General features: G+C 37.4%; 2 protein-coding genes across 19 annotated transcripts in view; one reads left to right on the forward strand and one right to left on the reverse strand.

Annotated features, from left to right (window-relative positions):
- fzd3b (frizzled class receptor 3b) overlaps positions 1 to 4,022 on the forward strand; it is a 33,677-nt gene extending 29,655 nt beyond the window's left edge. For all 3 annotated transcript variants that reach the window (XM_048191021.1, XM_048191022.1, XM_048191023.1), the window contains one exon: positions 2,321 to 4,022. In XM_048191021.1, the coding sequence (XP_048046978.1) occupies positions 2,321 to 2,537 (217 nt within the window). In that variant the 3' untranslated portion in view covers positions 2,538 to 4,022. The remainder of the gene's footprint in view (positions 1 to 2,320) is intronic.
- The window catches only part of cdc42bpaa (CDC42 binding protein kinase alpha (DMPK-like) a), an 86,590-nt gene continuing 67,451 nt past the window's right edge, over positions 3,781 to 22,919 (reverse strand). For 11 of the 16 annotated variants that reach the window (XM_048191012.1, XM_048191010.1, XM_048191007.1 and 8 more), the window contains 10 exons: positions 22,228 to 22,290; positions 21,490 to 22,095; positions 19,372 to 19,469; positions 19,152 to 19,236; positions 18,624 to 18,747; positions 17,014 to 17,131; positions 16,407 to 16,589; positions 14,908 to 15,025; positions 13,044 to 13,204; positions 3,781 to 7,217 (listed from right to left, as the gene is read on the reverse strand). In XM_048191012.1, coding sequence (XP_048046969.1) covers positions 7,086 to 7,217; positions 13,044 to 13,204; positions 14,908 to 15,025; positions 16,407 to 16,589; positions 17,014 to 17,131; positions 18,624 to 18,747; positions 19,152 to 19,236; positions 19,372 to 19,469; positions 21,490 to 22,095; positions 22,228 to 22,290 — 1,688 coding nt within the window. In that variant the 3' untranslated portion in view covers positions 3,781 to 7,085. Of the gene's footprint in view, positions 7,218 to 12,293; positions 12,369 to 13,043; positions 13,205 to 14,907; positions 15,026 to 16,406; positions 16,590 to 17,013; positions 17,132 to 18,623; positions 18,748 to 19,151; positions 19,237 to 19,371; positions 19,470 to 21,489; positions 22,096 to 22,227; positions 22,291 to 22,919 lie in introns of all 16 variants that reach the window. The other 5 variants (XM_048191017.1, XM_048191020.1, XM_048191019.1 and 2 more) reach the window with 2 other exon arrangements.

Here is a 22,919-nt window from a genome sequence, read left to right on the forward strand (position 1 = left end):
TCCCTGATGGCTGTGGCCTCTTTCAGCAGGATAATGCGCCCTGCCACAAAGCAAAAATGGTTTGAGGAGCACAACAACGAGTTTAAGGTGTTGACTTGGCCTCCAAATTCCCCAGATCTCAATCCAATCGAATATCTGTGGGATATGCTGAACAAACAAGTCCGATCCATGGAGGACTTAAAGGATCTGCTGCCAGATACCACAGCACACCTTCAGGGGTCTAGTGGAGTCCATGCCTCGATGGGTCAGGGCAGTTTTGGCAGCAAAAGGGGGACCAACACAACATTAGGAAGGTGGTCATAATGTTATGCCTGATCGGTGTAAGCTATACAGGGAGTGCAGAATTATTAGGCAAGTTGATTTTCTGATCATATTTTTTTTTCCAAGCACATTTTACCAATTCCAATTCACATCAATCTTAATAACTACTATTAATATTGTTTTTAATCATTTATAAGTGATATATAATTGTTCATGAAGGCTGGAAATTAAAAATGCCTTATATTCAGGTGTGCAGAATTATTAGGCAGGTTTTCTTTTACAGGCAAAATGAGCCAAAAAAGAGATTTAACTCAGACCGAAAAGTCAAAAATTATTAAATACTCATGAGAAGGACGCAATACTAATGCAATACTAGAAATTGCAAAGTTAAAGCATGACCAAGGGACAGCAAAATGCTCATTGGGTCAGCGGGGTCAGACAAAAACAGGTGGAAAAGAAAAGACACATGTTAACTGCAAAATAATTAAGAATTAAGTGTGAAACCATCAGGAACCCTTTAGTCTCCAGCGCCACCATTTTCCAGAACTGCAACCTACCTGGAGTCTCCAGAAGTGCAAGGTCTCAGGATCTCAGAGACTTAGGTTAGCTAAAGAATCCTAAAAAATAACCCGCACTTGATAAGAATCACAAGCTGAAGTGTTATAAAATACATGAAGACTGGGTTTTTATAGGCCTTATAAACAGACAGCTTGAGAGTGACTCCTGAAGGACCAGCACCACATCCTCTTGTACCACTGTTTGAAGAATTTATCTTCCAGAATCTGGTAGTAAGTTTTGGAAGATCATTTTTAGTCCATCTCTGCAAGACAGACATTTCAGGATAAGAGATGGACTAAAAGTGAACTCAAACACCTTACTGCCAGATTCTGGATAAATTCTTCAAACAGTGGTACAAGAGGATGTGGTGCTGGTCCTTCAGGAGTCACTCTCAAGCTGTCTGTCTATAAGGCCTATAAAAACCCAGTCTTCATGTATTTTATAACACTTCAGCTTGTGATTCTTATCAAGTGCGGGTCATTTTTTAGGATTCTTTAGCTAACCTAAGTCTCTGAGATCCTAACACCTTGCACTTCTGGAGACTCCAGGTAGGTTGCAGTTCTGGAAAATGGTGGCGCTGGAGACTAAAGGGTTCCTGATGGTTTCACACTTAATTCTTCACCTTAATTCTTAATTATTTTGCAGTTAACATGTGTCTTTTCTTTTCCACCTGTTTTTGTCTGACCCCGCTGACCCAATGAGCATTTTGCTGTCCCTTGGTCATGCTTTAACTTTGCAATTTCTAATATTGCATTAGTATTGCATCCTTCTCATGAGTATTTAATAATTTTTGACTTTTCAGTCTGAGTTAAATCTCTTTTTTGGCTCATTTTGCCTGTAAAAGAAAACCTGCCTAATAATTCTGCACACCTAAATATAAGGCATTTTTCATTTCCAGCCTTCATGAACAATTATATATCACTTATAAATGATTAAAAACAATATTAATAGTAGTTATTAAGATTGATGTGGATTGGAATTGGTAAAATGTGCTTGGGAAAAAAATATGATCAGAAAATCAACTTGCCTAAAAATTCTGCACTCCCTGTATAGCAAATATCAACTGCTTGATTGTTTATATTGTCACACAGCTCTTTATAAAAAGTTGGATAAACAAGTAGGTCCAACTTTATATACATACATGCAGTACACCAATCAAGGGTGATGTACTATGGTAGGGGTGTCCAAACTCGGTCCTGGAGGGCCACTGTCCTGCAGAGTTTAGCTCCAACTTGCCTTAACACACCTGCTTGGAAGTTTCTAGTATGCCTAGTAAGACCTTGATTAGCTGGTTCAGGTTTTTTTTTTCTATTTTCTCTGAACCTTTCCACAGATCCCCTATCACTCCCTTGCAGTTCCTGACCCCTCTGGTCTAATGCAAGTGTATCAGTTGAGCTTCCTCCAAGAGTGTCATATAGTTTTGCATGTGCATACATGTTGAGTTATGCGTTTAAAGAAGCCTGAACTTAAATAACCTGCCGATTTTTCTCTCTGATCACAGGTTCACCCCCTCCAGCCACAGAGGCATGGAGGAACGCCCGGCATACGGGAGCATGCCAGGACTCAACGAGCAGCTGTCCCATCACGGAAGCCTTCATCGTCTCGACAGCCAATCCAGACACGGCAGCGCCCGTGACCTGAGCAACGCACCGGCCACTAGCATAACACACGGATCCAGTATGAACCGCGTGGTGGAGGAAGACGGGGCAAGTGCGTAACCCGGAGACCTATCCTCAGATCAGAGCCTCCGTCTGAAACGAGAGGCGTATCTGTTGGCGCGGGAGAGTCCCTGTCCTGTAGGAGCCTGGGAAGCCATTAACGGACAGACATGTGCTTTGGCAGCTGCAGGGAAATCAGAAACTTGATTGCATGCATGTTGACAGAGCCGTCCTCAGGATTTGGCCCATTAGCGGCGCACCTGAGTAACAAGATATGTTTTCTTTGATACTGTGAAGTTCTGTTGGATGAAGTTTACTGCATGTTCTGCAGCGTCAGTATGAAGCAGGACTGGCCGCAGCTGTCCGAGGGGAGATTTTTCCCATTACATCCATCGCACAACCCTGTTTAAAGAGTTAATGGATCATCGATGCTTGAAGACTGATGACTGTCCCATTAGATATCAGGTTTCAGACCTTTGACGGTTCAAAGAGAGGGAGTATCAGTGGTTTTGTGCCTCTGGCAAGCTGTATTTTGTTTCTCGCGTTAGTTTGGTTGAGAAGGCGGACTGATCGCATGGAGAAACAATGTACCAGAATCCTCACCAACACCTGTTTGTGCTTTGTCCAGCTACTTGATGGCTGCCTACCTCATCACATTTGATCGCTCGAACCTGCATTTCCTTATTACACTTGATATTGTTTCACTTGCCACATTACAGAATTAAAATGGGTTGAAAATGGCGTTTCATTATAGATCTGTTTTTCCGACCATGTGTACAAGAGTCTTAAGCTTTGTAAATGGTGCTTTTTTCTGATGTTGCTTCATGAATATTTCAGCAGGCCATTTCCACATGCATTATACTCTGTCCAGAGCTCATGCAAAGGCCATCTGAAATGCACACAATGTGTTTTATGGAACATAAAAATGTGCTGTTGAATTTGTAGGCGTTCATGCGCTGTTTCACGACACGCTTTAAAAAGTGAAGTTCTGAGTGTTTTTGTTTACGTGTTGGATGAGATTACAGTGGTACTCAGTGCCTAAACATGTGACTTTGGACCTGAGCTTTGTAAAAGCTGTTTTTTTTTTTCTGATTGCTATATGCTGTAGCTTTGCCTTCGGTTTCCCAATTACACTTGATCTTCATGCTTGATTCTTCTGTCTACTTTACTAATGAGGAACAATACAGCACTTTATCTGTGGCTATCTGTTGAATGTGTAGAGACATTAAATCCAGTCATAGCATCATTCAAGATTTCAAATAAAGCTTTTGTAAAAAAAGGAAAAAAAAAGAAAACTGCTTGGTGTGTTTTGTAGTTCCCCATTTTATTGAAATAGTCAGATAATGAGCTTTCCATGTGAAAAGTGGTGTCCAAACCAATACAAATAACAGTATTCCACCTTAAATACATTTGTGCAAAAAAAAAAAAATAAGAAAAAGGTCTACATTGCAGTATGGGGTAATTCATTTTCACATCCCAAGCATTCACGCCACACAGGTCAATAAAATACAATAAAAATAAAACCAACTAAAAAAAAAAAAAAAATCCAGCCGTACAGTTCTTAAAACAAGTGATTACACCTACGACATGCAAATCTGTACATAGTCTTACAAAAATCGAGAAGAAACAACAACGATATGATATGAAGTAGCAATTCACTAACAAGGCAAACAAGATCCTCACGTGAAATGCATGCAAATGTGTGAATGTGTCTTAAAAATCTCCAGTCGTCTCCTCACATTCTAGTCCATTCTACCTACATTGACCAGTTCACACCGATCTAAAAAACTAAGGCACCTCCCGCTCTAATATTGATCTATTCATTGCTAAGTAACAGTCCTAAATATCAAACAACCCATAGATCTGGATGTCTGTCATTTCTACAATCTTGATCCTCCATGCAAACATATAATCATTGGTTCTGACATACCTGAGATCATTTCAAACAGGTTTCCTGTTCATGTTAATACCATAACCCTGGCAAATTGTTTCTAACCCGTTACAACCTGTATTATGAATATTAGTTTCTGTTTAGAAATAAACATGATCATGGAATAGAGCAAACGCAAAACTAAGGTCCCGAGCAACACCACAAAGTTTGCAAGAGTGAGCGCTTGATTTAAAAAACATGTGCCGAGTTTGCTGGACTGGTCCACAGTGAAGGTTTCAATAGTGCTTGCATATAATGGAAAATAGAAAATGCTGGCAATACTAGAATTAATAAAACCACAGGTACATATGCACAAAACTTGAACTATTTCTGTATTGTGTGTGCTTCAATACTGAGTTCACTCATTTATTTCAGCAAACATTAAAAGCTCACTCAAAAATTAAAAAGCTGTCATTACAAACCCATATGATTTTCTCTTTTTATCATATTTTTAGCATTATATTGAGCAACCGTGAACTGCAATGCGTTTTTAATGTCAGCAATTTTAACATCAGACATTGACAATGCAAGTACGAAGAAATATATACTCCTGCACTGCAAGGAAAAGAACCGCATCAACGTTTCTGCCTAAACATCACTTTCCCAGGAGAAATTTAATCAAAGGTTTGGAACAACATGCGGGTGAGTAAATGATATACATTTTTATATTCAAGTGAGCTTTTCCTAGGAACAACCTGGAATATTTGGGAATTCTGAACAGTGTACAGATGTACAATCATCTGCAAAATTTGTTTTAAAAGGAATGGCTGAAATCCATTTCTCATTTTAGCAAATCTGACAAATATGCTTTGCGAAAGCGAGCAGTAGTGCGTGTGAATAATACATGCCCGTTTAGTGCATGAAATTGGACAGAGGGACAGCTAAAATTGTCGCAGTGATGAGGTTCTGTTAAGTCGTAATGGCTTGGCTCTCTAATCTGAGGTATTTTGAGGTTCAGGGGTGTTTGATAGTCGTGGCCCTGCACATTTAAAACAGCAGCTTTTTTTGTACGTCCTTGCTGAATTCATTTCAATATCAAATGACCTAATCTCCCGCTGGTCCTTGCAGTCCCTGCTGTGTCATTATGAGCTGCAGGAAGTATTAAGAGGCAAAGCGTTGAAGCCCTTTGAATGCTTCACCTGACGAGTTTAGTGTTTTTCCATGTCACACAAACATTAAATGCTCTGAAACTAGTGGTATAGCTTACACTACATGTTATATTCACATGTACACTTTAGGCAAAATTTGGTTCTTGCGAGTTGGAAAAAAACAAACAAACACTGAAAATAAAAACAAAATACTAAAATAATAATTATGAATAATTAAAGAATAAAAACTCTTTGGAAACAGCATTATTGCTTCGTGAAGCACAAATGTAGGCAAGACTAACACAAACAAGGCTGCAGTGAATCTGTTACATTCAGCACAACAGCTTATTAATGATCACGTGGGATTGTATGCGTTTGGAGAGTTCATGTATTTAGCGATATAACGTTGGATCTTGCACATCATGCAACAACATTCATGAAACAACAGCAGATTGAATTTGTGTAAATCGTTCTTAGAAAACATTCATACATCTGTTTGTTAAAATGTTAAATATTTTCAATTCAGCGTGAAATATGTTGTGTATGCACAGAATTTATGAGCAATTTCATCTTTAAACAAGAATGTTTTTTACCATTCAATACAACGTGTCATTTCACTGCAGGCTTGTTAATGTTAACAACAAACAAGTGGACAAAATCTACATAAGAATGGCTTTATGAATGATTTACACAAATATATTGTTCTCCTTGTGTTTCATGGATGAGGCCCCAATACTTTTTGTAGTGTTCCCTTGCAAATCTTTTCATCTCAACAATGGAATTTATGGAATTACAAAAGACTAGCATATCTTGACAAAATAATGCTTAGATTTACATAAAAAGTCTGCATGATTGACACAGAAAATAAAAAGGAAAGAAGACTCTCTCAAAGCCAAGTCACACTTATTTAACAACAGAATAGTGTTATGATTTCATTATATATTATACTCTACTTAAACTCTATTTACATTATTGAACTCAGAATCTATTCTTGAACTCTGACCTCTGAACGTGAAGGTCGGCATGGCACTGTAGGGTAGAAGCTGAGTAATACAGTAGTGCCACAGCTGGGGGGCGCTCTATCTATCGGGACTCAACTCAATTGAAGTGTTCTCGTTTTATCACACTGATTGGAATGGCAGGAACAGTTTTCCATGTTAGCGTTATGTGTTAAAGTAACATCCCTCCCCGATCAATTAAGACTTGAATGCATATTCTTGCATTAAATGAGGCACACTTGATGCTGTTGTCAGCAAACACTGATAAATTCATGTTAAAGCTGTGTGTTTGCCTTTTTCGACCCCCTCCACACCTGTGGCGGTGAGTGTTGAGCTACTCTCAGTGGACTGTTTCCCCATTCAACAGAGGAACAGAAACAGTGGCGATGGGTCCACTCAAAAGCGATGTAAGGTGCACGGTAATGTGCGTGTAAAACAATCACGTGTAATGCATATGCACACTAATACACGCAAACACACGCACCTGGCCCCAGCGGTGTGTTTGGGAAAATAACATATAAGGAGTCTCCGTTAAATGCGTGACTCTCTGTCGTAGAAGAGGATGTTAGAAAGAAATGGGTAGAGGCTTAGCTCATGTCTCCCAGCCGAGGTGCTCGCCTCGCTCCAGAGATTGAGTCTTGCTCTTGTGTGGGGATGAAGGGCTCGGTGGGCTGCTCAGGTTGGAGCTGTTGGAGGCCGTGGAGTGACGTGGAGAGTCTGAATCCTAAAAGCAGGACACAAACAAGAATTTGAATAAACAGACTAAGGGCCAGATTTACTAACAACTTGAGTCAGCGCAAACCCTCTTTTGGAGTTAAAAAATTTCGTCAGGATTTACTAAAGACGTGCAACGAAAAATTAGCGCTGAAAAGGCTTATTTTTGCAGCTGACCTTATTGCATATGCATTTGTAGGAGTTTCCCTTTCAGACACAAAATTTATGGGAGGAGAGTATTTAAATGAATCATGCAAGGTGATTTACTAAGGTTTGCGCTAGTCAATTTACTGGTATTTGCACCATTATTTACCACCCAAAAAAAGCATGTCTTAAACCAGACGCTAATTTGCACTGCTCTTGGTAGATTGCATTGGTCATTATGGAAATGATCAGGCTGCGTTTGTGTTCTTTACTTTGCGCGTCGTCAGTAGATCATGTGCAGAACTTTTTACTCCCATTGGTGCTTTTTTAGAATTGCGCTCTCACGCTAATTTGCCCTGTTTAGTAAATCTGGCCCAAAATACATTACTGTTTTTCTTCTTTCATTAAAGCATAAATTAATGAAATGTTTCTTAAGCACCATATCTTCATATTAGAAATATTTCTGAAGGATCATGTGACTGAAGACTAGAGTAATGATGCTGAAAATTCAGCTTTGCATCACAGCAATAAATTACATTTTAAAATAGATTTAAAAGGTACACTATGTAACTTTTTTTTTGTTGTTGTTGTTCAAAACATTTAAATTAATACATCAAACAGTCAATACATCAACCTTTATCCAAAATGTGTTTTTGTCTTACCCTGATTACTATGGTAATCCCGTTTATAACTGTTTATATTTTAGACCTATCAGGATGGTTTTTACAGGAAATTGTGTACATAAATAACTCGCCTGTGCATGTCTCCTCATATCCGTTAGGGCTGGGCGATATATCGCATGCAATTGTCACGCGCATTTCGTCAGTAAAGCCGGTTCCCTGATTACCGCTACATCGCCATCACCTGCTTTCAAATGGAGCGGCATTTAATAGACAGAGCCGTAGTTCACTGATAAGCTACGCAATATCGCGTTCATTATCGAAGGCGATTCATCTGCGATAATGAACGCGATATTGCGTAGCTTATCAGTGAACTACGGCTCTGTCTATTAAATGCCGCTCCATTTGAAAGCAGGTGATGGCGATTTAGCGGTAATCAGGGAACCGGCTTTACTGACGAAATGCACGTGACAATTGCATGCGATATATCGCCCAGCCCTAATATCCGTAAACAGTGAAAAATTGATCCGGATACTTTGGCATATGTGTGGTGTAGGAGTGGCATAGGTTAGTTGATACAACAAGTGAGAAAGGTTGACATGGAACAGCTAAATTTCGAACCTCAGGGGAATCACCCATTTTAACGGCAAATAGAGGAACAAGAGAACAAGACAGAGCTTGTAATAAAACAAGAATCAACATTAGGGGCTTTTGCACCGGAGGAACCTTTTCATAGTTCCTAGAACTATTGGCAGAAGTATCCGGATTTTGCCGCATTCGCACCGCAGTAACTAGGAACGATTTTAGTTCTATGAACTCCTTTTGGGGGAACTAAATTTTAGAGTAGGGTCTAAACCAGCACTATAGGAACTAGTGTTGCACGATATACCGGTACTAGAAAGGTATCGCGATACCCTACTTTTAAAAACGGTCCGGTTCTTCATTTTATTAGTACCGGTACTTTGAGTGCCAGCTGTATTTCCTAATGTGCGACAGCAGGGGGCAGTGTGCGTGCAGCGCGCTGCTTTTAAGGCAAATTGAGTGCGTGTTTATTCCTCTCAACTGCGCAACGGCTTTTATGGTGACGAAACGAGAGGTGTGGTTGCAAATACAGGTGCTCTTGCAGACCGTCCACAAATTGTTGAGAAAGCAGATGCACGAAGCGAAATATGGCATTATTTAGCTTACATTGCCGACAGTCAGGGCAAGCCCACGGACACCACAAAGCCCGTCTGCAAAAGATGTTACAAAATAACGCAAGCGAAGGGAGTCAAAAGCATCTTGCCGACAAACATCTGATTTGTACAAAGAATTTAAAGAGGACAGGTTAGTGAATGTGATACCAGCATTATGTTTATGCTCTCAAACATTAAATGAGTGTTATTTATTTATTTTACTCGTGCAAACAGAACTCCGCAAAGAGGTGTATTATTGAGTCCAAGTTTAATAAGTGATATCTGGTTGCAAAAATAAAATTAATTTAAAAATACATAAATATGTGAAGGGTATATACAGTTATTTTAAACCAATTTATGCTTTAATAACATTGCTCTAATTATTTACAGTAATATAATTTTTACAATAAAAATTACTTTATAAATTATTAATTTTACAATCTTACTGTCAAAAACACCTAAATGTATAAAAAAAGCATAACAGCAAATAATTTACAATTTTATTGAGCATGAAAATAATAAACATTAAAAATTATATTAAATCTAACTAACTTCATGGCAATGAAGCTCAAATCCAGAATTATCAGCCTGCACACTGGCGAAGAAAGAAAAGAAGTTCTGTCATATGTTATTTATTTACTTTTCCTGCTGTTTTAGGTTTTTGCCATAGTATCGTTTAAGTATCGGTATCATGATATTTAAGTTGGGTATCGTATCGAAGTCAAAATTTTGGTATCGTGACAACACTAATAGGAACTACCAGTGATGTAAGTGTGTGTTGATTGGCTGAACGCATGCAAAACACTGGCACTCGCCATTTTTAAATTTATAGCCTATATATTATATATATTATCTATATACATGGAAAACAATGATAGCTGGACCTCTCAAGGAGAAAATCCAATGCAACTTTGAGGGGGCCAAGTGAAACATGATTATATATTTCAGCTAGTGACACTGGACATCAACCACAGGGCAAACACTAATACTTTTTAATTTACTGTCTTCTTTCTTTGTTTAACAGTTCTATCTAATATATTAGACAGGCTGTTTCACAAATCGTAAAACTAACGAAGATGGAGAATGTGAGTGCTGTGTGCTCAGGCTCTGGTATTCTCAGCGCTGTCAAAAGAAAGATCCGCCGCGCCATCAAAATAAAAGTCACAACAACAAGTGCAGCTTTATGTCACATCATAGTTCCTACTTCTGGTGCGAATGTGACACGGAGATGGCCTTTTTATTAAATCAACAGGAGAGTAAGGCATTTTATTAAACATAAATTGACATATGTAGCTCTCTAACAGAGTTCATTGTAAAGCAATATCTATTGTGAAGGGTCATTTCATTATGGCTGTTGTAACACTGTGTTGGAATTTATTTTCAAGGAAGTACTGTGTCTATTAAAGGTGCCCTAGAACTTTTTAAAAAAAAGATGTAATATAAGTCTAAGGTGTCCCCTGAATGTGTCTGTGAAGTTTCAGCTCAAAATACCCCATAGATTTTTTTTAATTCATTTTTTTAACTGCCTATTTTGGGGCATCATTATAAATGAGCCGATTCAGGGCTGCTGGCCCTTTAATTGCTCGTGCTCTCCGCCCACGGAGCTCGCGCTTGCCTTAAACAACATAAAAAAAGTTCAAACAGCTAATATAACCCTCAAAATGGATCTTTACAAAGTGTTCGTCATGCAGCATGTCTAATCGTGTAAGTACAGTGTTTATTTGAATGTTTACATTTGGTTATGAATGAGTTTGATAGTGCTCCGTGGCTAACGGCTAATGCTACACTGTTGGAGAGATTTATAGAGAATGAAGTTGTGTTTATGCATTATGCAGACTGCAAGTGTTTAAAAATGAAAATAGCGACGGCTCTTGTCTCCGTGAATACAGTAAGAAACGATGGTAACTTTAACCACATTTAACAGTACATTAGCAACATGCTAACGAAACATGTAGAAAGACAATTTACAAATATCATGATATCATGAATCATGTCAGTTATTATTGCTCCATCTGCCATTTTTCGCTGTTGTTATTGCTTGCTTACCTAGTCTGTTGATTCGGCTGTGCACATCCAGACGTTAATACTGGCTGCCCTTGTCTAATGCCTTTCATAATGTTGGGAACATGGGCTGGCATATGCAAATATTGGGGCGTTCACCCCAACTGTTACGTAACAGTCAGTGTTATGTTGAGATTCGCCTGTTCTTCGGAGGTCTTTTAAACAAATGAGATTTATATAAGGAGGAGGAAACAATGGAGTTTGAGACTCACTGTATGTCTTTTCCATGTACTGAACTCTTGTTATTTAACTATGCCAAGGTAAATTCAATTTTTGAATCAAGGGCACCTTTAATGGATTTAACTACAGTAACGTCTTAGGCCAGGCTGACATCATTTCCATCTAAACTGGTTATATCTCTTAAGCCCAGTAGTGAATGTTTTATGCGCAGTGGGATAATCTCTCTCTCTCTCCTTTTTTTTAGTTCTCAGAAAGAACCATATTAATCCGCACAGTCACACAGAGCCGAAGCACAACCAAAACAATGTTCTTCCGCAAAATGCATGCAGTTTTGTTTTTTAACTGCTAGAGGGCCAAGAATTACATAGTGTACTTTTAAGGCAAAATAACAATTTACCATTTTAACCCATTTCTAATGTTTTAGGACAAATGCTGTAACTGTCGTATAAATATTTAAAAAATAGAATTAGAGAACAAATTGCATGAACTTGCTGAAAACAAGACACTTTGCACAACATTTACTCAAAATTCACTAAAAAGATTTGAAAGATCCATTTACTCGGCTGTTGGTCAATTTTGGGTCTGACATAAATCTATTAATCTCTCATGCACATTTATTGACTGATGTGATCATTTAAAAATAGCTAAACATCAGCCGATTAAAGAGTTATCACTAGCTAGAACCACCATGACAACAATCCTCTTCTTCATAATATAAAGTGGTGCTATGCAACACATTTATGCTAGCAAACACTGTACACTTCCACCACCTACACAGATCAAACACGCTTTTAATGTGGAAAAAGCTCAACTAACCCATTTCCTCCATATGAGGTGGGATAAATACACAGGTCTAGGACAGAGCTACAGGGTTCAGATCTGAGGGAGCAGGGTCATGTATGTTACCTTTAGCTTACTAAGCAGGGTCCTTAAAGCCCTTTTCAGATCAGGGGTCTTCTCTGTGGGTGACACTCCTGGCCACTAAAGAGTCACACACAGCACCCACACGTCATTATAGAGTCGATGTGCACAAAGTCAAACGTGGTGCCGAAGCACAGACTGTGTTTGTGTAGGTGGAGTGTTAGCAGGTCAGCACCTCAATCTGTGGATATGGTGCCATTTCACACACTCAACACATGCATATATAGCGTGAGAAAGAGAGGATGGAGAACCTCCAAACACATTTTGGCATGTGAAATGCAACAAATGCCTGTGTATTAGATTTAGGGATTGTTTAACACACTTCTAGTGCTCTCTATTGAGTTTTAGCTGTGATCAGCATCACAAAGAGCTCTAGGAGTGAAACTTTTACCTGTTCTGATCAGTCTGGAGGTCAAATCAACATGTTAAATCACATTCATAAAAAGAACACACCATAAAGGGGCGATTACACCTTCACAACTGAAATAATAGTCTTGTCATTCAGAAGGGACCAAAATATTTCCACCATCTCAGCAGCAGGGTTGCAGAAAGTTGAATTTATTTTAAGGAACCTTATTTCTAGAAATAAAAACCTTTTAAGTCTGACTGTTCAAATACGTTTAGGGTTTTTTAAATGTTTTTTTAAATGCCTAAATTAAACATTTATAAGGAAAATACTTTTAGAAACCAAGGCATCTGGAAAAGTAGCTACAGACAATTGTTTCTGGCACTAACCTCTCTGTCAAACTGGGAGAGAGGGGCGTCACCCCCGCAGTCCATGCCCCCTCCGGATGAGAGCGAGCCATCAGAGGGTGATGTCATCTGACGTTTGGTGGAACCGTAGTTGCCAACTGAAAAGTCCCGTCTCAGTGCACTTCCATTTTGAGAGGTGGAGCCTGGGATATGGGACACAGTCATCAACAGATCCTTAAGAAATTAGCTGTGTCCCAGTTCACCTACTTCTACTATGCCCTAAAGGTATGTACTTTGAGTGTGTAGCAGAAGAGTAGGCAAGCTTTGGGACATACTACTTCATCATAATTGCGTCTTTAACGGACCGCTCTAAGTGACAATAGCAGCGCTAAGTGAAAATAGCGATAGATTCTATTTACACCATGTAAAAGTATCAGTTCTTTGCAATAAGAGTAAAGATGCTATCTATACTTTTTATTGGCAGATACTATTTGCACCTCAGTGTTTTTGTACATTAACAGGATGCAATAATATAAGAGTGTAAATGATTATATTTATTAAAATTATTAAATGGATGCTGCCTTATTGGGAGAATAAAAACCCTCCCTACACCTTCAACTAACCTTAACCAATAAACACTTTTAATATTATTAAACACTCATTTGCAGTTTATTTCCACTTTTAGAACATTATTTTTATTGAAAATAAATGCGAGCTCGGCAAAAGGCGCATTTGAACCAGCGTTGATTGCATTAAAAGCCAGGTCTGCAAGCCTTACTTAATTTAATTTCCTACAGTATCGGAGGAAATGTAGTAGCATGATCGCGTAAACGACTGGCTGATGTTTTTAAGGCCCTACCTCGTGCACAGATGATGTATATTAATATTATTCCTTTTAGTGCACCTAATAAATAGTCTTTTATCAGTTAGTAAAGACAGTTTCAAGTAATATTGCAAAAATGTATAAAACAAAACATCCTCTTTAGTGCCTTTAATGACTAAACGTATCTTTATAAATGTTATTTATTACTCAATTACTCAAACCCCTTTATCTAAACCTCTCTACTTAAACTGTCATCTTAAAAACCTTTTATTCGCGTTTGTAATTCTATTCGATTTGGGACACACTAATTCAAACACTATTTAGGATGGATAGTATGCAAAATATGACACATTGTCTCATTGTCATTGACCATGGGAACCTGAAAAGTTTAAATTTCACTATGTCCGACCTAACAACAATTCAAAACCTAACAACAAAAAAGTTCAAAAGAGTATCTGAAAATTCAAAAAGAGAAATCAAAAGTTCAGAAGATTATTTGAAAATTCAAACATTCAAGACCATTTGAAAGTTCAAAAGAAAAAGTTCAAAACAGACTGTTTTAGAGTTTATAAGATGGTTTGAAAGTTCAAAAGGCAGTTTGAAATTTCAAAAGACAATTTAATAGTTCACAAATCTGAAAATTCAAAATACAGTTTGAAAATTCAAAAGACAATGTGAAAATTTCAAAACAGAGTTTTAGAGTTTATATGAGTTTTGAAAGTTTCAAAAACCAATCTGAACATTTAAAATACAGTTTGAAAATTCTAAAAACAGTTCCACATGAGTTCAACTATTCAAACTGCCCTTAACAACAAAAAAAGTTTCACAAACAGTTTGGCTAAATATTTCTGATCATATATAGACTGCACTGTTAACTATTTAAAATATTCGCCAAATGAGTTTTATGGATATTTCCTATAAAACAGGCACTAATTTGACATTTTACTTCTTTCTCTTGACAAATTTCTATTTTTTCTATTAATTTATACATTTTTCCTTACATTATTTTTCTTCAGCAGTACTTATCCATTACTCATTCTTATCCATATATCTCCATCTATGAACAAATATTTCAGTACTCACGTGTGCCGAGACCACTGCTGGCACTCATAGATCGTCCCGGTTCAGGCCTGGCCTTGCTGATGGAGGGGATACTGACGGATGCTCCCAGGACACCACGGCTCTCCTGAGGGCGCACATTCTGAACACCCCAAACACAGTGGGCAGAAAAAAACTCTTGCATTACTTATTACTGAAATCAAACAGTAAATACATTAACAAAAGCCGTGATAAAAATACACCAGTGTCACTGTAAATGATCTTAAAATATACAGCAAGGGGAAACTCATTTTTTCACTTAGTTTTACAATAAGACAAAACAAGCAGAATACACAATATTTTCTCATTTATATATTAAATTATGATATTTTTAGTGATATTTGTAAATTGTCTTTCTAAATGTTTCGTTAGCATGTTGCTAATGTACTGTTAAATGTGGTTAAAGTTACCATCGTTTCTTACTGTATTCACGGAGACAAGAGCCGTCGCTATTTTCATTTTTAAACACTTGCAGTCTGTATAATGCATAAACACAACTTCATTCTTTATAAATCTCTCCAGCAGTGTGTAATATTAGCTTTAGCCACGCAGCATAGCCTCAAACTCATTCAGAATCAGTGTAAACAATATAACAGTATACAATACTCACATAATCCGACGCATGCATGCCGCATGCATGACGAACACTTTGTAAAGATCCATTTTTAGGGTTATATTAGCTGTGTAAACTTTGTTACGGCACTGTTTAAGGCAAGCGCGATTTCTGTGGCCGTGGACCACGGGATTTAAAGGGGCCACAGCATAAATCGGCGCGTTTATAATGATGCCCCAAAATAGGCAGTTAAAAAAATTAATTAAAAAAAATCTATGGGGTATTTTGAGCTGAAACTTCACAGACACATTCAGGGGACACCTTAGACTTATATTACATCTTTAAAAAACATAATCTAGGGCACCTTTAATGCTTAAAAGGTGCGATTTCTGAGAAACACTGATTTGATATTTGAAATCAACTCAAACTGTTTTCAGGCCTTCCCACTAAGGTCTCTCCAGCTTTTCTAATATTAACGTGGGTCCTAAAGCTTTTACCTGATCATAACCCTTCTTTTTCCAGTAATATTCCTCTGACCTTTTCTCTTTTATAATGTCTCTCAGCCATCTCTCTTTCTACAGTCTTTCTTCAAATCTCCCTCTTGCTTACTCTCTCTCCTCCCCCATCATGAGTATACACGCCGCCTGCTGCTGATTGGCTACAAGTGTGTTGTGCTGCTCAGTACAATCCACTTTTGACAGCGTTTCTCAGAAATCACTTACTGCACCTTTAAAACTAAAAAAAACTAAAATGGAGGGATGATTTGGTATGCAGAGAAACAGTTTGTAAACTGGGAATAATCAATCTGTGACACAGGCAGATAGTATGAACACACAGATTGAGAGTGAAAGTGAGCTAATGCATGTGAGAATTAATTAATTCTCCTCAGAAAACAGATGGAGTGAGTCTGTGTGTGTCTCTCTGGTCCTACCAGAGAGCAGATGGAAGCAGGGGTCCCAGGGGCGGAGCTGAGGGACAGGGAGTGGGAGGAGAGAGGGGAGGAGTCCTGGGACAGGAAGTTGTCAGCAGAGGTGACAGTCATGTGATAGACATGCTCAAAGCTGGTAGGGGTGGAGATGAGGCGCAGACGAGGAGAGGGGAGAGGAGAACCAGGCTACAGCAGGAAACCCAAGAGGAGCAGATATAGAGGGGAGAAATGGAAGAAAAAGAAAGAAAAAATATAGATGCATGCACCAGTTTACTGCTCAATAATGGTGTAAATAAAAAGAAGAATATGACGGCGACAAGTCAACAAGAGCTGAAGTTATTTAAAAGACAACATGAAAACAAAATTGATCCTATATACTTCATAAATGTTGGTTATATAAAATGCCTGTGGAACATGACATTACGAAAGTCAAATGTAGTTTTATGCTGTCTTTTAATCAAGCTCATCTATAAAACTGAAATAACAACAGTGGAGATAATTAACAGCTCGTGCTCATTAAAACAGCTCTTAGAAACAGATGGATGGAGGCGTAGAGAAGCAGGAGAAGAATCTAAGAGGTGACGTTTTCCCTGCTGTTAGCAGCTCCTACCATTGGCAGATCTTTCAGGATCTGGATCCCATCTCCTGGGCCCATATGAACCACATGGTTGAAGTTTGTTGGGTTTGAAATTAACTTATTCCTCATTTCTGGGTCTCTCAGCATCTCCCTGAAGAGCACAAACAACACAGTGAGACCCAGAGCACGTGAATACCTTCTCAAGACTATAATAATTCAAAAACAAATTGCAAACATGAAAATTGGATTGCAATTAAGGGCTTTCCACACTGTCTTACCTCATGCTTCTCAAGAAATTCATTAGATTATTTTACAGATACTTTCACATGCTGTTTATTTGCAAAGAATTAAAATGCTGAAACTGTAATCAATAAAACAAAAAAATTCTTCAGAGATGCACCAATACTAGATTCAGCCAATTATTCAGAATAATATCTGCTGATACAGATTACGATACTATTACAGGTTAAAATGAACAACAGAGCCCAAACTATTATATTCAACTGCTATTACTTTTAGATATAATAATTACACTCCAATAAAAACTGAAACGTTTGTATACAACACAGGTAGTTTTCAAAAAAACACTGGTCTTCATGTAAAAAAAAAAAAAAAAAAAAAAAATTATATATATTTTATATATATATATATATATATATATATATATATATATATATATATATATATTTATATTTATATAATTAACAGTAAATAAGCTCCTCTCTAGCATTTTTTTTTTTTTACGAACTGTGAACATTGGATAACTTTCCTGAGGTAAATGCAAATTTAAGCTTTTTTTATTGACATCTTTCCATCGTTGAAACACTGATTACACTGATGCATTTCGGTAAGTTGTACTGTATCTTTCAACATACCTTTTGATGTTCATGTTTTCTCATGCTAAAAAGAGGAAGCGGTGACTATCGCTTCATGCTGCTGCTTGAATTGAGATGCTACAGCGATCTGTCACTTGACACACTTCACATTTAAGAGTGTCAAAATGCCTTTTATTGTTTAAATCTCATGATAAAATTAAAACATTTTTGAAAGCTGTAACTTTGCTTCTAATCAGAAGTAACAAGGCACAAACCTGGGACCTGGCAACCCTGGCTTGAACTACAGGTGATTCATAGGGTCAAATAGAGCCTGCTTTAACATTGCTATTTTTTTCCAACTGTTAATGTGTTATTGTAGCATTATCTTTGACAGCCCTAAATTAAATACAAGAAACATTTTCTTCACACTCTGACATGTTTTTCCACCCCCTTTTGACAGTATATAATCGTTCATGATCATCGGCTATTTTTAAACAATTGGTCAGTGGCCAATAATTGCTTTTATCTGCCAATAGTCGGTATCAGCTGATAAAAACAATTATTTTCACTACCAACTACTGGCCAATTGTTTAAAAACAGCCGATGATCAGGGCTGAAAAATACATCAGTGCATCTCTAATAGAATTGTTACTGACCACATAAACATATAAATAAGAATGTAAAACCAGGGATAAATTAATTATGAACAGAGTTAAAACATAAAACTTCTTAGGGTTTAGAAAGGTCCAAAAATTAACAATTTCAAGTGTGAAAAGCCCGTAAGAGTTTCCTTTAGAAGTCAAGATGGTTGCTTGGCTTGACCGTCACCTCCTCTGCAGAACCCTCTCCTCCTCCGGCACGCGGAAAGAAAAGCGGCGTTTACTCGTCACACTGCGCACCATCTGTTTACGGCTGTTATCAGATGTCTCTGGCACCACCAGCTCATCTCCCTCTGCACATCATTACACAGTACACAAAGCATTAAACGCATTACACTACACATTAAATTGTATGAAACGATAGAACAACAAATGTCTATTAGGATGTACAACTCTGTTACATCATATATGCATGAGTTGATGCTTCCTTTTCACAAGATGCTGCATATTAAGCCAATTCTTTTAACAACATGAAATAAAAATGGACCCCATTCTCTTTTTAATAAATGTTTCTAAACCTGTGCGAAAGATAGAAATCAGTGTAAATTATTTAAAAAAAACAATGTTTGAGTGAAAATGCAATAGCTTTCTCTGCCTCTGAAATGACTTTTCATTTTCTTATCTTTTATTTCCTACTGAATATGCATTAAGATGTGGGGCAGGAATTCTGGAGTAGCAGCAAGAGGGAGAATTTCACCTGCTGTCTTGTTTTTAAAGTAGATGAGCCGTACGGTCTCCAGCCCTAACAGGTTTAGGGAGCCGTCTGCGTTCAGAGGATGAACCTGCAATGCAGGAGACACACCGCTCATTAACCCAGTGCACTTTAATTTACCACCTGCTTCTACTATATTTTATTCTATAAAGAGATGAGAAGCTTTTCTTATGATGTGGTATTGAAGATATAATGAAAAGTGTACATTTTTCAAAGGCATCGTTTGAATCCACTCCATAGTGTTGACGTCAAATACATCCACTGCATTCTCGCTATACACTGACAGATAAGGTGCATTATAACCTGCAAGACAAAAGTCACAGAAAAAGTGTGAGAAATAGTAATCTTAGCACTAAACCTCTAAACTATTAAGCAAGCAAGTTATCCTCAGTATTCCTCTGTTCCAAGACATTTTGTGCAAATTATGAGCACAACATCCACAACTAAACGGTTGGTGACTATTATAATTGATGAGCACGTAATTACATCAATGAACACTCTCAAGTTGAGTACACAAAATATCTAGTGTAAAAATAAGGCCACACTATTTACGTAAAATAATATATTATATAAATATATATAGAATATTTTAAATATAATGGGCGATATGACCAAAATCTTAAAGGTCCCGTTTTTCGTGGTTTTTTGAAGCTTTGATTGTGTTTATAGTGTGCAATATAACATGTGTTCATGTTTCGCGTGTAAAAAAACACAGTATTTTTCACATAAATTACTTATCTGTATACCGCTGTTTCCACTGTCATAAAAACGGGCTGATGACTTCTTTGTTCTATGAAGTCCCTCCTTCAGAAATACGTAATGAGTTCTGATTGTGCCAGCGGTTCCTGTGTTGTGATTCGACAGCTCTGAGCGCACCGTGCCCGGAAAAGTCACGCCTCTTACCATAACGTGGAGATGCACGCGCTCAGTGTTATTGTAAACATGTCTTTAATTTTACCCTATCAATTTGAGCAGGAATCAGACCCGGCGATTGGACTGCGGGATGAAAATAACAGCGTTTCGACGACATGGCGACAAACACACTCTACAAACGCAACTCTTGTGTATTCCTGTGGGCGGAGGTTAGTCAAAAAACTGTTTTAGTGACGTCATTAAAGAAGGAAGTAGAGGGATGTAGTCCAAACTGGCCGTTCGATGTAGGCGACTTCTGTTAAATAAAATATCTCGCTTGGCATTGAACTTTGAGCTTTAACATTTTACAGATTTTATTTATACTCTAACAACAACATTACACACTAACTAAAGTTTGAAACATGGGATCACGAAGAACGGGACCTTTAAATCACGATATGATTCATTTTATTTCACGAAAACGATAATACATCATGATATAGTTTATTTTTGCTTTAAATAATGATATCAACATTTTTGATACCATTGAAATTTCATAATTCTTGTCACCATTTTCAACATCACAAAAAATCGAATACATTCCTAAGTAGGGCTGTTCCAACGATAATCGTGATTATCGTGTACAAAATAAGAGTCTGTGTTTACATAATATATGTGTGTTTGTTTTGTGTATAATTATTATGTACATATAAATGCACATACATGTATATATACATAAGAAATATATGCATATATATATATATATATATATATATATATATATATATATATATATATATATTTTTTTTTTTTTATAGAAATCTATAATCTATTTTCTTAAACATATTTATGAATGTATGTTTATTTATATATACATAATAATTATATACTAAACAAACACACATATTACGTAAACACAGACTCTTATTTTGTACACGATAATCACGATTATAATTGAACAGCCCTAATCCTAAGTAAAAATAAAAACAAGCTTACTGAAGACAAGTAAACAGTGATAAAATAAGAATAAAAAAAACTATTTACAAGCATTCAAGAAAACAAACTACAATAGAACAGACACAAATGAAATAGACCTACCTGAAAAACTTTAAGCAATAGAATTAAGAAATACTAGACTACATAAATTGTAATCAAATATATATAAAAAAAACACTGCATAGTCTTCACTGTGTAAATTAAATATACATTCATTCTTATTAAAGTTACACAAGTCATTCAGTCAAGAGCAGTGAAAGATTTTCACTTTTGTTGTTTGATTAACATTAATGACAGAAAGCAGCAAGTTTATTAGGCTGCTGTCACTTTAAGAGCGAATACACAGATCCAATATACTGTTATACATTTTAAGTGCAATGATTTCATCCTAGATTTTGTTCATTGGTACTTTTATACTATAAACAAGTAAACGCAAGCCATAATAATCAGTACAGAAAGAATAATCGTCACTCACGGCATGTGGTGGGTTTCGCCGGCCACATCAATTCCTGTTGTCGTGAACGTCTGCCCTGGCAGTCAACATACACACCAATACTGCTAAAGCACAAGAGCAGCTCTTTACTGGAGATCTCTACGAGACAGAGAGCATCCAGGCTCAGCTGCTCGATGAAGGCCAGGGTGTGATCGTCAGGGTGAAGGAGGCTATTGACAGTTCCATCCCCCTGAAGATTGTAGCGTAGGAACCCGGACTGGAAGCCCACGCAAAGCTTGTCACCCTGAAGACCCATCCATTGCACGGATGCTGGGACGATGATATCCCGCAGCTTACGATGGCGTGTTTTGCTCTTATTAAGCTCATAGATGAACACCTTGTCAGATTTTTTCATGGCCACAAAAAGGCATGTGAGAGATCCGTGTCTGATCGTGCCTGAAACCAGAGTTTGGCAGCCTTTGGTCTCTGCTATCTTGCAGAAATCAGAATCACGGGCATCACGGTCATCCAGGGCCGTCATTGGGTAGAGTCGCACGTGGCCGTTTCGACCCGATATCACGGCAATCAACTGTTCTGACGGGATCAGCTCAATCTGATGGACCTTCTTATCTCCTACCTTGATAATCTCTGTGAATAGGAAAATATAAACAATAAGAGGCTTTGTGTTAACATCAAAGAGGCACTAAGATGCCTAAAAATACAGTATAAACGCAACAGATAAGTATAGTAAACACAGATAAAGCTTTTAATTACACTTACCATCTTTGGTAACGTGAATAACGAACAGCCCTTCCTCATTGCCCAGGGCTATCCTCTCATGATCTGAGGATAAATAGAAGTGTAGTTAAAATAAACAGAAAGCAGAGTTTGATAAAGCTATGCTGAATTGAGTTGGACCTGTGCAGACCAGTTCTTAAATTGTCGTTTTATTAAAGAGGATTTTTCTTGCACTTTTGAAGTACGAGAACTCAAAGAATTAATAAATATTAGATTGTTACTCAAGGATAAATCAGTAAACTGTTCGCGATCCAGCTTACAGTCTCCAGAGTGATACTGGATATGGCAGTAATGAAGGTGAGGGCACTTTATTACAGTTCATCGGAACTGATTTACGGATATCAAGTTTATTAAGCACCACCCAAAAAGGTATAAGGTCTTTATATATTTGTTTACTATTAGTTGTAATGAGTGTTTCTGTGTAATTCGCTATGTATGTTGATGATAATGCAAGGGAGAGAGAGAGAGTTTATGGATAATATTTTAATGCACACTTGCACTGTTTCATTCAGCTGTTACTGTGAGTTTCTAGAGTGAAAAAGGATGCTTCATCTTTTGTGTGAAGTACAATAAACATCATAAAACATGTAAAGTTTTAGCCATCATTCGGATGGGGTCCGGTACAACAAGCTTGTACTAATATAGAAGAAGACAATACAAAGTTATAACCGTAA

The sequence above is a fragment of the Megalobrama amblycephala genome, linkage group LG5, assembly GCF_018812025.1.
Source record: "Megalobrama amblycephala isolate DHTTF-2021 linkage group LG5, ASM1881202v1, whole genome shotgun sequence".
Taxonomy (NCBI): domain Eukaryota; kingdom Metazoa; phylum Chordata; class Actinopteri; order Cypriniformes; family Xenocyprididae; genus Megalobrama; species Megalobrama amblycephala.